Source organism: Ovis canadensis, chromosome 4 (assembly GCF_042477335.2).
Source record: "Ovis canadensis isolate MfBH-ARS-UI-01 breed Bighorn chromosome 4, ARS-UI_OviCan_v2, whole genome shotgun sequence".
NCBI lineage: Eukaryota > Metazoa > Chordata > Mammalia > Artiodactyla > Bovidae > Ovis > Ovis canadensis.
In genome coordinates, this window is record NC_091248.1 from 126,961,904 (window position 1) to 126,975,690 (window position 13,787).

Consider the following 13,787-nt stretch of genomic DNA (forward strand, 5'->3'; position numbering starts at 1 on the left):
AAAGTCAGGTATTCCAAATATCTGACTTCTGAACGAATTCACCATCCAGACCCCTGAGCCGTGCACTTATGGTCCCCATCCCTGCCACAGTCTAGCTTGTGTCTTTGTTTCATGACCCCAAGGGCGTTTTATACCTCAGAGAAACACTCCATAGTAAGGCAAGATGGGCAGGAGGTGCCTGTTCTTTATTTTCAATAGTGGGAGACCTAGGAGCTAAGGAATAGCACTGCTGGGACCGCAAGCGTCCAGCACCCTCGATGATGCGTTTTATGAAGGAGAACAGATGGACGAAGACTTGGAACCAGGACCCACAAATCCACCTGTGTTGTGCCTTCTGGGAAAGCCACTCGTACCCCCTGGGCATGGGTGTTCCAACCTGAAGACCACAAAGCCTTCCCATCCCTTTGTTGTTCAGTCGCTAAGTCACGTCTAACTCTCTGCGACACCATGAACTGCAGCATGCCAGGCTCCTCTGTCCACCACTATCTCCTGGAGTTTGCTCAAACTCATGTCCATTGAGTGATGCCGTTGAGTGATCCAACCATCTCAAACTCTGTCGTCCCCTTCTCTTCCTGCCCTCAATCTTTCCCAGCATCAGGGTCTTTTCCAGTGAGTCAGTTCTTCACATCAGGTGACCAAAGCTCTGGAGCTTCAGCATCAGTCCTTCCAATGAATATTCAGAGTTGATTTCCTTTAGGATTGACTGGTTTGATCTCCTTGCTGTCCAAAGGACTCTCGTGAGTCTTCTACAGCACCACAATCAATTGTTCGGCACTCAGCTTTCTTTATGGTCCAATTCTCACATCTGTATGTGACTGCTGGAAAAACCATAGCCTTGAGTATGTGGACCTTTGTCGGCAAAGTGATGTCTCTGCTTTTTAACGTGCTGTCTAGGTTGGCCATAGCTTTTCTTCCAAGGAGCAATTTCATGGCTGCAGTCACCACCCACAGTGATTTTGGAGCCCAAGAAAATGAAATCTGTCACTGCTTCCACTTTTTCCCCTTCTATTGGCCATGAAGTGATGGGACCAGATGCCATGATCTTCGTTTTTTGAATGTTGAGTTTTAAGCCAGCTTTTTCACTCTCCTCTTTCATGTCCTCCTTTAAGACGCTCACTGCACCAGACGTCCTAGGCGGCTCTCAGCCCATCATGAGTGTGACTCTCTGTGAACCCAAGCCGTTGTCTGCTCCTCTGTGGCATCTAATTCTTTTCCCCTTGAAATGGGCAGCAGCTGGTAGACATTTCTGTACCTCTCCCCTACTTTCTGGGGCACAGAGAAGCCAGTGCTTCCCACTGAAAAGTTCTCTCCGCACCGAACAACTTTTGAGAAACAGTACTGACAACCAACAGCCAGACTGCATTCATAAGTAGTAATCTGTTCTCCCATTTAGAAAAAATTAATCAAAGACAAATACATTGTGGGAACATAGTTTATGACCAAAGGTAGCATTTCAAACCATTGGAAAGGGATTAGGTAAGTGGAGTGGAGACAACTGGCTTCCTGACTAGAAGAAAAAACAAAAAATCTTCACATATCTCACCTCAAAATAAATTATGGATGAATAAAACTTTAGACATAAATAATGAAATCACACTAGGATTAGGGAAAAAAAGCACAGTTTTTCCCCCCTCCCCCGGCCCCTCTTCCTTCCTTTCTATAAACAATGTTGAGCTGAGGAACTGGCTACTCTGAGACCCTCTGGGACTTCAAAGATTCCTTCCAGAAGCTACCTGGTCAGTTACACCAAACATATCGAATATGCACAATACTATAATCTTTAGTATAATGTGCAATCAACCATAACCTTTTGGTGTAAATTTTCTGGAAAAAAAATTTGTAGATTTGCCTTGACATTGTTCAGTGATAAGAAATATTTGTGATTGGTTTTTAATCTTGCAACTACATTTCTTCATAAGAACTCTTCTGAGATGGGAAAAATCTCTGCTACAAATTGTTTTCAAAGGTATTAAATGTTGTGAACACATTTAATTATTAATGAAGCGGGTATAATGTTATTCTGGGAGACAGTTAAACATTTAATTATTTACATTTTGTAATTTTCAAATAAAGACATCAAAGATATATTTTTGGAAAAAGCAAGTTGCTAAACAATGTACTTCTATACTGTCTGAAAAAACTTTTTTAACAATGAGGAAGCATTTATTCCATAATTAAGGCTCTGTGTACATGCGTTTGACTACATGCGCATGAACTGAAAGGGATAAGCTGCTCTTTTTTTTGGCTGTGCTGTGTGGCTTGTGGGATCTCAGTTCCCCAATCAGGGATCGAACCTGGGCCCTCCGCAGGGAAACTGTGGAGTCCTAACCACTGGACCTCCAGGGTGGTCCCAAGCTGTTGACTCTTGAGAGAGAATTATGGAAACGTTCACTCTTTCAGCTTTTTTTCTTCTTGAATTATGTTGATGCAACTTCAGAAGCTCATTGGAAAGTGAAAACCAGCATTGCCACCGTTAACTTTCTCCACCAGCTCAAAGCACAGAAATGATGGCTGACACGGGCTGTCCGACCTTCTCATGGGTACAATTTGTTAGATTTTTTAAACTTTGGTATATTAATTTTTTAAATCGTCTTTAAAAAGTTTATATATGGGGGGGGTCATGTTTGGGAACGCATGTAAGAATTAAAGATTAAAAAAAAAAAGTTTATATATGCACATAGGTCAGAGGGTTGAAGAGTTCTTAAAAACTCACTTTTAAAAAGCTCCCCACCATCCTTCAACTTGCTCCCAGAGGCAGTCACTTCCCACCCTTCTAGCTGATTCTTTTGTTATTCACCTTCATACCTCTCTGTAACAAAATGACACTGCTACTCCCTGAGTTTTCAGTTTAAACATTATCTACTGACTTCCTAGAGCTGGAGGTGAGGACCATCTCTTCCTCATCCATCCACATCTTGTCCAAATCCCTGATTCTTCCCAGTTTGTAATTCTGGTTGGGTTAATAATGGGTGTTTTCGTTATGGGATTATGAAATGCCATTTAAAACTGAATCATGTAGCACACTTATAAGTGCTTTTCTATGCCTGTAAACACTTTTTGATTTCCCTGGAGGTTGTTTTCTTTTCTTTTGCTTATTGGTGTTTAGTCGCTCAGTTGTGTCTGACTCTTTGGCAACCCCATGGACTGTAGCCCGCCAGGTTCCTCTGTCTGTGGGATTTCCCAAGCAAGAACACTGGAGTGAGTTGTCATTTCCTTCTCCAGGGGATCTTCCTGACCCAGGGATCAAACCCAAGTCTCCTGCAAGTCTCCTACATTGCAGGCAGATTCCTTACCACTGAGCCACTGATGAAGCCCCTTCTTTTGATTAACCTGTTAATTACCACTCAGTCGGCTCCAAAGTCTCCCCCGACCCTTCCTAAAACTCTCCTCTCAAAATATCCAAGCATAATGGGTATTTCTCAGGTTTACCGACTTGAAAATTTTTCTTCAAATTCATGCTCCAGTCTGGACTTGTGCCTCCAGATCCACAATGTCTTTTGGGGATCCCCTTTGGGATTCCTTCACCTGTCTTATGTTGGAGCTCCTTACACCTCTTCCTTGGTTTATTTCCTCACTTGGCAAAGTACGTGCCTCAGCTTGAGAAAGGGAGTGTGGCAGATCTTGAACATCTCAATATCTTGATTTCATTCTCATATCTAATTAGATGATTCTGGTTAGATATAAAATTCAACAAGGTTGGAAAATACTTTCCAATTTTATAATGTTTAGTTCAGTTCAGTTCAGTCACTCAGTCGTGTCCGACTCTTTGCGACCCCAGGAATCGCAGCACACCAGGCCTCCCTGTCCATCATCAACTCTCGGAGTTCACTCTGAGTCAGTGATGCCATGCAACCATTTCATCCTCTGTCGTCCCCTTCTCCTCCTGCCCCCAATCCCTCCCAGGATCAGAGTCCAATGAGTCAACTCTTTGCATCGGGTGGCCAAAGTACTGGAGTTTCAGCTTTAGCATCATTCATTCCAAAGAAATCCCAGGGCTGATCTTCAGAATGGACTGGTTGGATCTCCTTGCAGTCCAAGGGACTCTCAAAAGTCTTCTCCAACACCACAGTGCAAAAGTATCAATTCTTCGGCACTCAGCTTTCTTCACAGTCCAACTCTCACATCCATACATGACCAATGGAAAAACCATAGCTTTGACTAGATGGACCTTTGTTGGCAAAGTAACGTCTCTGCTTTTAAATACGCTGTCTAGGTTGCTCATAAGTTTCCTTCTAAGGAGTAAGTGTCTTTTAATTTCATGGCTGCAGTCACCATCTGCAGTGATTTTGGAGCCCCAAAAATAAAGTCTGACACTGTTTCCACTGTTTCCCCATCTATTTCCCATGAAGTGATGGGACCAGATACCATGATCTTCGTTTTCTGAATGTTGAACTTTAAGCCAACTTTTTCACTCTCCTCTTTTACTTTCATCAAGAGGCTTTTTAGCTCCTCTTCACTTTCTGCCATAAGGGTGGTGTCATCTGCATATCTGAGGTTATTGATATTTCTCCCAGCAATCTTGATTCCAGCTTGTGTTTCTTCCAGCCCGGCGTTTCTCATGACGTACTCCATATAAGTTAAATACGCAGGGTGGCAATAGACAGCCTTGAGGTACTCCTTTTCCTATTTGGAACCAGTCTATTGTTCCATGTCCAGTTCTAACTGTTGCTTCCTGACCTGCATACAGATTTCTCAAGAGGCAGGTCAGGTGGTCTGGTATTCCCATCTCTTTCAGAATTTCCACAGTTTATTGTGACCCACACAGTCAAGGGCTTTGGCATAGTCAATAAAGCAGAAATAGATGTTTTTCTGGAACTCTCTTGCTTTTTCCCTGATCCAGCGGATGTTGGCAATTTGATCTCTGGTTCTTCTGCCTTTTCTAAAACCAGCTTGAACATCAGGAAGTTCATGGTTCATGTATTGCTGAAGCCTGGCTTGGAGAATCTTGAGCATTACTTTACTAGCGTGTGAGATGAGTGCAATTGTGTGGTAGTTTGAGCATTCTTTGGCACTGCCTTTCTTTGGGACTGAAATGAAAACTGACCTTTTCCAGTCCTGTGGCCAGTGCTGAGTTTTCCAAATTTGCTGGCATATCGAGTGCAGCACTTTCACAGCATCATCTTTCAGGATTTGAAATAGCTCAACTGGAATGCCATCACCTCCACTAGCTTTGTTTGTAGTGATGCTTTCTAAGGCCCACTTGACTTTACATTCCAGGATGTCTGGCTCTAGGTGAGTGATTACACCATCGTGATTATCTGGGTCGTGAAGCTCTTTTTTGTACAGCTCTTCTAGGTATTCTTGCCACCTCTTCTTAATGTAAAGAACTTTAAAGGCATTGCTCTGCTGTCTTGTAGTTTTCAATACTGCTGAAATGTCCAAAGTCATTCTAATTCTCGTTCCTTTGTATGAACGTGGATTTTCTCCCAGAAGTTTATCAGATCTCCTGGGTCCTCAGCTGTTTCGCAAATCCTTGCTCAAGTATTTAAGGCGACATCAATTTTTACCCATTGTTCTGGACAGTTGGTGGCTCTTCAACCTGGAGAGTTATGGGTTTAAGTGCTGGGAGTTTTCCTTGAGATCTTTCATCACTAATTCTCTCCTCCCTGAAAATCTGCTATTCTTTTTTTCTGATTTTTCTATTATCTGGATGGTGAACTTCCATCTTTTGATTTTCTTATTCTCTATTTTCTTTTCTGTTGTTTTGTTCTATTTTCCTGGGTCATATACTCAATTTTATTAAACACTGCTCAGTTCAGTTCATTCACTCAGTTGTGTCCGACTCTTTGTGACCCCATGAATTGCAGCACGCCAGGCTCCCCTGTCCATCACCAATTCCCAGAGCTTGCTCAAACTCATGTCCATAGAGTTGGTCATGCCATCCAACAATCTCATCCTGTGTCGTCCCCTTTTCCTCTTGCCTTCAATCTTTCCCAGCATCAGGGTCTTTTCCAATGAGTTGGCTCTTCCCATCAGGTGGCTAAGGTATTGGAGTTTCAGCTTCAGAATCAGTACTTCCAATGAATATTCAGGGCTGATTTCGTTTAGGATGGACTGGTTGGATCTCCTTGCAGTCCAAGGGACTCTCAAGAGTCTTCTCCAACACCACAGTTGAAAAGCATCAGTTCTTCAGCACTCAGCTTTCTTTATAGTCCAACTCTCGATGACTACTGGAAAAACTACAGCTTTGTCTAGATGGACCTTTGTTGGCAAAGTAATGTCTCTGCTTTTTAATATGCTGTCTAGGTTGGTCACTGGAGAAGGCAATGGCACCCCACTCCAGTACTCTTGCCTGGAAAATCCCATGGATGGAGGAGCCTGGTAGGCTGCATTCCATGGGGTCACGAAGAGTTGGACACAACTGAGAGACTTCACTTTCACTTTCATTTTCATGCACTGGAGAAGGAAATGGCAACCCACTCCAATGTTCTTGCCTGGAGAATCCCAAGAACGGTGGAGCCTGGTGGGCTGCCGTCTCTGGGGTCGCACAGAGTCGGACACGACTGAAGCAACTTAGTAGCAGCAGCAGCAGCAGCAGGTTGGTCACAGCTTCTCTTCCAAGGAGCAAGCGTCTTTTAATTTCATGGCTGCAGTTACCATCTGCAGTGATTTTGGAGCCCAAGAAAATAAGTTTGGTTCTCGGTTATCCATTTATATTAAAAGCTGAGTACTCAAAAGTGAACTGCAAATCTGGTGCATCCAGGTAGGGTGTGGTTTCCCAGCAGGATGGTTTGGCTAGGTCATTTCACTGGGAAATCTTTTGGGCTGGCCCTGACAGTCTCCAGATAAGAGTTTCCCAGTACCCTGCCCTGAGGGTTAAACCTGGATGTGAGCATAATCTTGGGAGTCAGGTTAGGGAAGAAAGCTGGAGATTTCAAGATCTGTCTGTAAGCTTCACTCATTCCCTTGTTTTCAACATGGTACCCATCCTCTCAATTGTGCCTGGTGTCCACGTCCAGAGATGCTTCTGTCTTCAGAGAATAAGCCGTGGTCACCCAGCAGGGTTGGGTGAGGCCATGGAGGGAAGTGGTAGTGTTTAATGGACTCTCAAGATGCCTGACTAGTGCTCTGCTTTTAGCCTCACTTTTACCCCCATTTCCAAAGCTACCTGGTATCTCTGGTGCTGCTAGTTGCCGGGTCTTGAGCACGGTTGGGGTAGACTGCAGATTGGGTTTCCTCCCCGCTTCCTTGACACCAGTTTTGGATTCAGCTTTCTAAATCAGTGACCGCTCAGCCATCTGCTCTTAGCCTTCCAAAACTCAGCTGCTGCCGTCTCCTCGTCCATTCCTTTAAAAAGTCCCTTCACTCTTGTTTTAGGAGGAGGGGGGTAGGTGGGAGTAAGTACATGTTCAATCTGCCACCTTTAATTGGAGTTTTGTTTTTTTTTTTTAAATTATTCTTAGTGAATAAGAAGTGATATATGCTCACTTTAGAAAATTCTAGAAAGCATAGTGAAATATGATTTGGTTTATATTTCCACCCAGTTTTTCCCCTATCTTTTGTCGACGTCATTGACTTCCTACTGCATTTACTGCTTCTTTTTTGGCCATGCCTCCCGGCTGCTGGGATCTTGGTTCCCCCAGCAGGGATCGAACCTGGACCCTCGGCAGTGAAAGCACAGAGTCCTAACTGCTGGACTTCCAGGAAATTCCCTACATCATCCATTTCTATATCCACATCTCATATCAACTGGCTTCAAACAGGCTTGGGCAATCCTCATCTTAAGCAAACAAGGCTCCTTACCCCACCCACCCTGCCAGCTGCTCTGCACTCACAGCTACACTGGGATAACCTCCACTTCCTCATCATCTGTCTACCCTTCAGCCCACTCTACAGGCCTCCACCCTGGCCACACCACCAGTGCTTCTCTTGCTAAGACCACTGATGTTGCTAATGTGCAAATCCAGCGGACACTTGGCAGTCTTTGCCTTGAAAGTGAAAGTCGCTCAGTCATGTCCGACTCTTTGCAACCCCATCGCCTATTTAGTCCATGGAAGTCTCTAGGCCAGACTACTGGAGTGGGTACCCTTTCCCTTCTCCAGGGGATCTTCCCAACCCAGGGATTGAACCCAGGTCCCCTGCATTGCAGGTAGATTCTTTACCAGCTGAGGCACAAGGGAAGCCCAGGAATACTGGAGTGTATAGCAGATTCTTACTGAGCTATCAGGGAAGCCCATAAGTAAGGAAGGAAGAAAGGCTTTGTCTTACTAAACCACAATGCAGCATCAACACTGTTCACCCTGCTCCCTTCCCGGGGAAATACTCTTCTCTTGAACGTTGACACACTATCCTAATTTCTTACTACCTTTCCTGTGATTCCTCTGGTTTCTTCTTTTCCCAAACCCTACAACAGTGGTTTTCCACCTTGGGCTGCACATGAGAATCACCTTAGAAGCTTTTTAAAAAATACTAACACCTGGGCCCCACCCGGCCCACTATATTCCAAATCTGCTCTGAAAGTCAGGACTCTGGGGGCACATCCTGTGCTCCTCCTCTTCCCCTGTCCAGGCTGGGAAAGATGATCCTGTCCACACGATCGAGGCCCCCAGGTCCATCTCTAGCTCAGGTTCCTGCTGGGAGCCCGTCTCCGTCACTCAGTACCAGCTCCTGGACATGTCCTGAGATCTCACACCTAATGTGTTCTGTCTTTCCTCCGGGTTGGAGCCTCCCATTGTCCTACCCCCTCACTCGTGTCATGACCTGGGAGTCATCCTCAGGAGCCCCTGTCCTCGTACTCCACATCCACCAGCCACACTTCACGGACATCCGTGTCTGTCCCTGGCTTAGGCCAGGTCCTACCTGGCCTATGGAGAGAGCCTCCTGGCTTCCAGTCCTTCTTCCACATGAGGAGTTCTCCTCCAGGAACTCCCACTTGTGTTTCCACTAAAAATCCCACCTCCGCTGAGGCTTCTGCCAACCACATGGGCTCAGTAAGGCCTTCACCACTGTATGTCCCAGAGCCCCGGAGCCTCTCTGCACCGCACTGCCATAGTGGCCGACTGTATTTTTCTATACATGGGGCGTTTAGATTGTTAACACCATTCTCTTGACATAGTACATGGTACAAAAAGTATTGGATGAACTAAATAATAAACAGACAAGTGAAAATACGGTGCAAAAATGCTTCACATGATTTCAGTGGCTGTATGACCGTCTATCGTGGTGTAATATAATATTTGTTCATCCTTATTTTTAAAAGATTTTTTTGACATGGACTATTTTAAAAGTCTTCTTTGAATTTGTTACAATACTGCTTCTCTTTTAGGTCTTGGTTTTTTGGCTGCGAGGCATGTGGGAATCTTAGCTCCCCAACTAGGAATCAAACCCACACTCCCTGCACTGGAAGGCGAAGTCTTAACCACTGGACCGCCATGGAGGTCCCCTGATATTTGTATATCTTAGTCCATATTTTGGGATATTTTTCTAGGCTACAGACTCTCAGAAAGGAAATTATCAGGTTAAGTAAATGAATATTTTAAATATTTATTATATTTAAATATTTTAAATATTCATTTATAAACATATTTTAAGTCCAAAAAATATCAAACTGCTTTGTAAGAAAGCTGAAGCCACGTACAATATCTGAGAACCTGGATTTCAGCCATGGCTTCTGGTGTGTTTGCTTCACTCTGCTAATCTGTCAGGCAACAGTGGTCTCTGGCTCCCCCGGCCCCCATTCACCCTTACAGGGCTGTGAACAGGAGCCCTGGCTTGGGGGAACTTGAGCAGGGCCAGTATCTGAGTCACCTTCAGGCCTCCTTGCCCTTAGGAATCTGAACTATAAATGACAGCTTATGGATTGCATTTATTCAACCAATTCATAAAATGGTGATGTTTGGTGTATTTAGAACCCTGACAGTTCTGTCTTCTAGCTGTTTCCCCCTTGGTATCACACTTTCAGGTCTAGCCCAGGGCTGGCCTTGTGGCCGCCCTTCCGAGGGAGAGGACACGCGAATAAGAGGTAACCGCTGGCATGTTTGGGGTTCTGATAACTGTACTCACAGGACAAGCCTGCGGCCCCGAGGCCAGGGCCCCGCACACAGGGGTGCCCTGTGGGCAGTGCTTCCTGTTCTGCTCCTGTCCTCCACTCCAGTCGGGCTCCTGGTGGCTGAAGACGGTTAGTGGAACAAATGGCACATTCCAGCCACACAAGGCAGCCTCTGTGAGGCCACCGCTGCCCACAGACGCTCCGGCTTGGATGCCCTTGTGCCAGAACCAACCCCACCTGGGGCCGAGCCAGTTGAGGTTAGTTATTTGCTCTTGATTCTGGCCCCACTCAGTGGGAGGCCCACCTGTGATGAGGGTGTGAACAGGCTGATCGTGGACAGGGTCCGTGTGCCCGTCCCAGCACTTCTAAAGAAGATGCTAGAAAGGCAGCACCCGGACTACAAAACCCCACGGAGACATCAACGGCGTTCTAGGATCTTTACTGCAGACCGCCTCTCCCTTCTCGTCTTCTGCCTCCCAAGTCCTCGTTCTGATTTCCCCTCTTTTGCATCTCTCCATTGCAGTGACACTGGTTTTGGATGCAGCCACTCAAACCTTTGACATCCAGACTTATTTTCCTCCAAACAAATGTCACACCTTGTCCCCAAACCCCTCTCTCACCTCATCTACTTTTAAATCCATCTTTCTGCCTGCCAGAATGAACTCAGGACTAGCCCCTTCCCTCCATTTAAATCTCTAGGCAAATCTCTACAAAGTATCGATGCTTTAGGGTTTCTCTGAAACACGCCAGCATTTATTTTTCCTCCGGGTCCGCCTCTTCCTGAAGTTATTTCAGCTCTTACTCCACGTGGCCACCTCCTACCGGTCCCAGAGCCAGTGACATTCCTTCATACAAGACCCGGCTTTTGACCCCAGTGGGCTCTTCAGCCAGATTATCCTCCTTTTGCGAAAGACAGGATCACTAATGACATTTGGCTACAAAAGACAAGGACTGCCCCCACAGAAGACCTTCAGGTGAGTGACGCAAGCCCAAAAGCAATGCTGAAGAAGGGGCTCTGAAACCACCTGTACCCCAAGAACACCGCAGTGCCAGTGTCGGGGCTTCTGAGTGACCTCTGTGTAAGGAACTGCTCCCCATGAGGACAGACAGTGCCTGGCGGCCCAGGCTGCTGGCCCCTGCGGGTCGGCACACTGGGCCCTGGCTCTCAGCACCCGTCCTGTTTCACAGATGAGAAAGCAGACCTCCAGAAGGCTAAGCAACTGAAACCATGGCGAGGACGCAGCAAGGCCGGGGTTCAGGGGCAGGCTCTGCTCCCGAGCCCACGGTGGTCCTGCCTGCATCTCCCTGCCGCCGCCACCTCGCCGCCTCGTCTGGACCCCGCCCGCACACTGGAGGACGTTCAGGTCAAGTCCCTCCACTCACCGGCCGCAGGCCCAGGGACGTGGCCCTTCTCTGGGGAGCTCGAGGCTGCACCAGCGTCAGCATCCTGACAAGGGAACGCCTTTCTGTCAGTTCTGGTTTTGTTTCCGGTAGAGAGTGAGGTGACGCTCAGTCAGGTCAAAAGCTCCCCGAGACCACAGTGTTCCTAGTTCCGCCACCGGGGCTGCTGGTGACCCGGAGGCCCCAGGGCCTCTGGGCCGCCCTCCTGCACTGGCCTGCTGACATAGCCCGCGGGGGTCTCCTGTGGGCCACACACCCCACGCTGGGACTCCCGGGCGCCAAGGCCACTATCGCCTGCAGCCACTCACCGGCACTGGGATCAGCAGGCGCCTCGCCCTCCTCAGAGTCGTCCTGCTCCTGCATGGCCGGCCTCTCCCCTCGTTCCATCTGTGACATGAGGTCTGGTTTGGAAATTGCATAGTCTGGGCAGGAGGAAGAAAAGAAGATATTCTATGGGGTGAGGTCGCACTGGATGCTACAAAACTGTCACCTGTGTGCATGTGACACCAAGAGCAGCTGCCCTACTTGAGGCCGGAGTGCTGCAAACAGAAGGGCCAAGTTTCCAGCCCTTCTCCTCAGGGCATGCTGAGTGTGCACATGTGCATGCACGTGTGTGTGTGTGTGTGTGTGTGTGTGTGTGTGTGTGTGCTGAACCCATCTCAGGTCCTCCTGGCGGGACCAGCAATGGGGCGCACTTGCCAACCGATGGAAACCGGCCCTCGGTCATCTGTGGCTCTCAGGTGGCCAATGCCTGCTCGGATTTTCATGACAAAGGCAGAAGACATATAAAGTTTTATAAATGAAAAAACTAACCTTAATAAAATCTAGAGGTCATGAAACAAAACACTGACAGGTTTTTTTACATTACAAAAAGTTTCAAGTTCTTTGGAAATAAAGTCAAAAGATGATGAAACTTGAAGAAAATAGTATCTCACATACATTAGTAAAATATAAGGCCAAGGGTTAACATCCACAATTATATATATATGAAACCTCTGCTAAGTCACTTTAACTCAGGTGACCATTATATCTACTACTGTGGGCAGGAATCCCTCAGAAGAAATGGAGTAGCCATCATGGTCAACAGAAGAGTCCGAAATGCAGTACTTGGATGCAATCTCAAAAACGACAGAATGATCTCTGTTCATTTCCAAGGCAAACCATTCAATATCACAGTAATTCAAGTCTATGCCCCAACCAGTAATGCTGAAGAAGCTGAAGTTGAATGGTTCTATGAAGACCTACACGACCTTTTAGAACTAACACCCAAAAAAGAGTCCTTTTCACTATAGGGGACTGGAATGCAAAAGTCGGAAGTCAAGAAACACCTGGAGTAACAGGCAAATTTGGCCTTGGAATACGGAATGAAGCAGGGCAAAGACTAGTAGAGTTCTGCCAAGAGAACGCACTGGTCATAGCAAACACCCTCTTCCAACAACACAAGAGAAGACTCTACACATGGACATCACCAGATGGTCAACACTGAAATCAGACTGATTATATTCTTTGCAGCAAAAGATGGAGAAGCTCTATACAGTCAACAAAAACAAGACCAGGAGCTGACTGTGGCTCACATCATGAACTCCTTATTACCAAATTCAGATTGAAATTGAAGAAAGGAGGGAAAACTGCTAGACCATTCAGGTATGACCTAAATCAAATCCCTCATGATTATACAGTAGAAGTGAGAAATAGATTTAAGGGACTACATTTGATAGATAGCGTGCCTGATGAACTATGGAATGAGGTTCGTGACACTGTACAGGAGACGGGGATCAAGACCATCCCCATGGAAAAGAAATGCAAAAAAGCAAAATGGCTGTCTGGGGAGGCTTACAAATAGCTGTGAGAAGAAGAGAAGCAAAAAGCCAAGGAGAAAAGGAAAGATAAAAGCATCTGAATGCAGAGTTCCAAAGAAAAGCAAGGAGAGATAAGAAAGCCTTCCTCAGCGATCAATGCAAAGAAATAGAGGAAAACAATAGAATGGGAAAGACTAGAGATCTCTTCAAGAAAATTAGAGATACCAAGGGAACATTTCATGCAAAGATGGGCTCAATAAAGGACAGAAATGGTATGGACCTAACAGAAGCAGAAGATATGAAGAAGAGATGGCAAGAATACACAGAAGAACTGTACAAAAAGGATCTTCACGACCCAGATAATCACGATGGTGTGATCACTCATCTGGAGCCAGACATCCTGGAATCTGAAGTCAAGTGGGCCTTAGAAAGCATCACCACAAACAAAGCTAGTGGCAGTGATGGAATCCCAGTTGAGCTGTTTCAAATCCTGAAAGATGATGCTGTGAAAGTGCTGCACTCAATATGCCAGCAAATTTGGAAAACTCAGCACTGGCCACAGGACTGGAAAAGGTCAGTTTTCATTCCAATCCCAAAGA

General features: G+C 46.2%; 1 protein-coding gene across 2 annotated transcripts in view; it reads right to left on the reverse strand.

Moving 5' to 3' along the window:
* The window catches only part of ZNF777 (zinc finger protein 777), a 32,944-nt gene that overhangs the window by 8,596 nt on the left and 10,561 nt on the right, over nucleotides 1-13,787 (reverse strand). For both annotated transcript variants that reach the window (XM_069588661.1, XM_069588659.1), the window contains exon 4: nucleotides 11,698-11,811. In XM_069588661.1, the coding sequence (XP_069444762.1) occupies nucleotides 11,698-11,811 (114 nt within the window). The remainder of the gene's footprint in view (nucleotides 1-11,697; nucleotides 11,812-13,787) is intronic.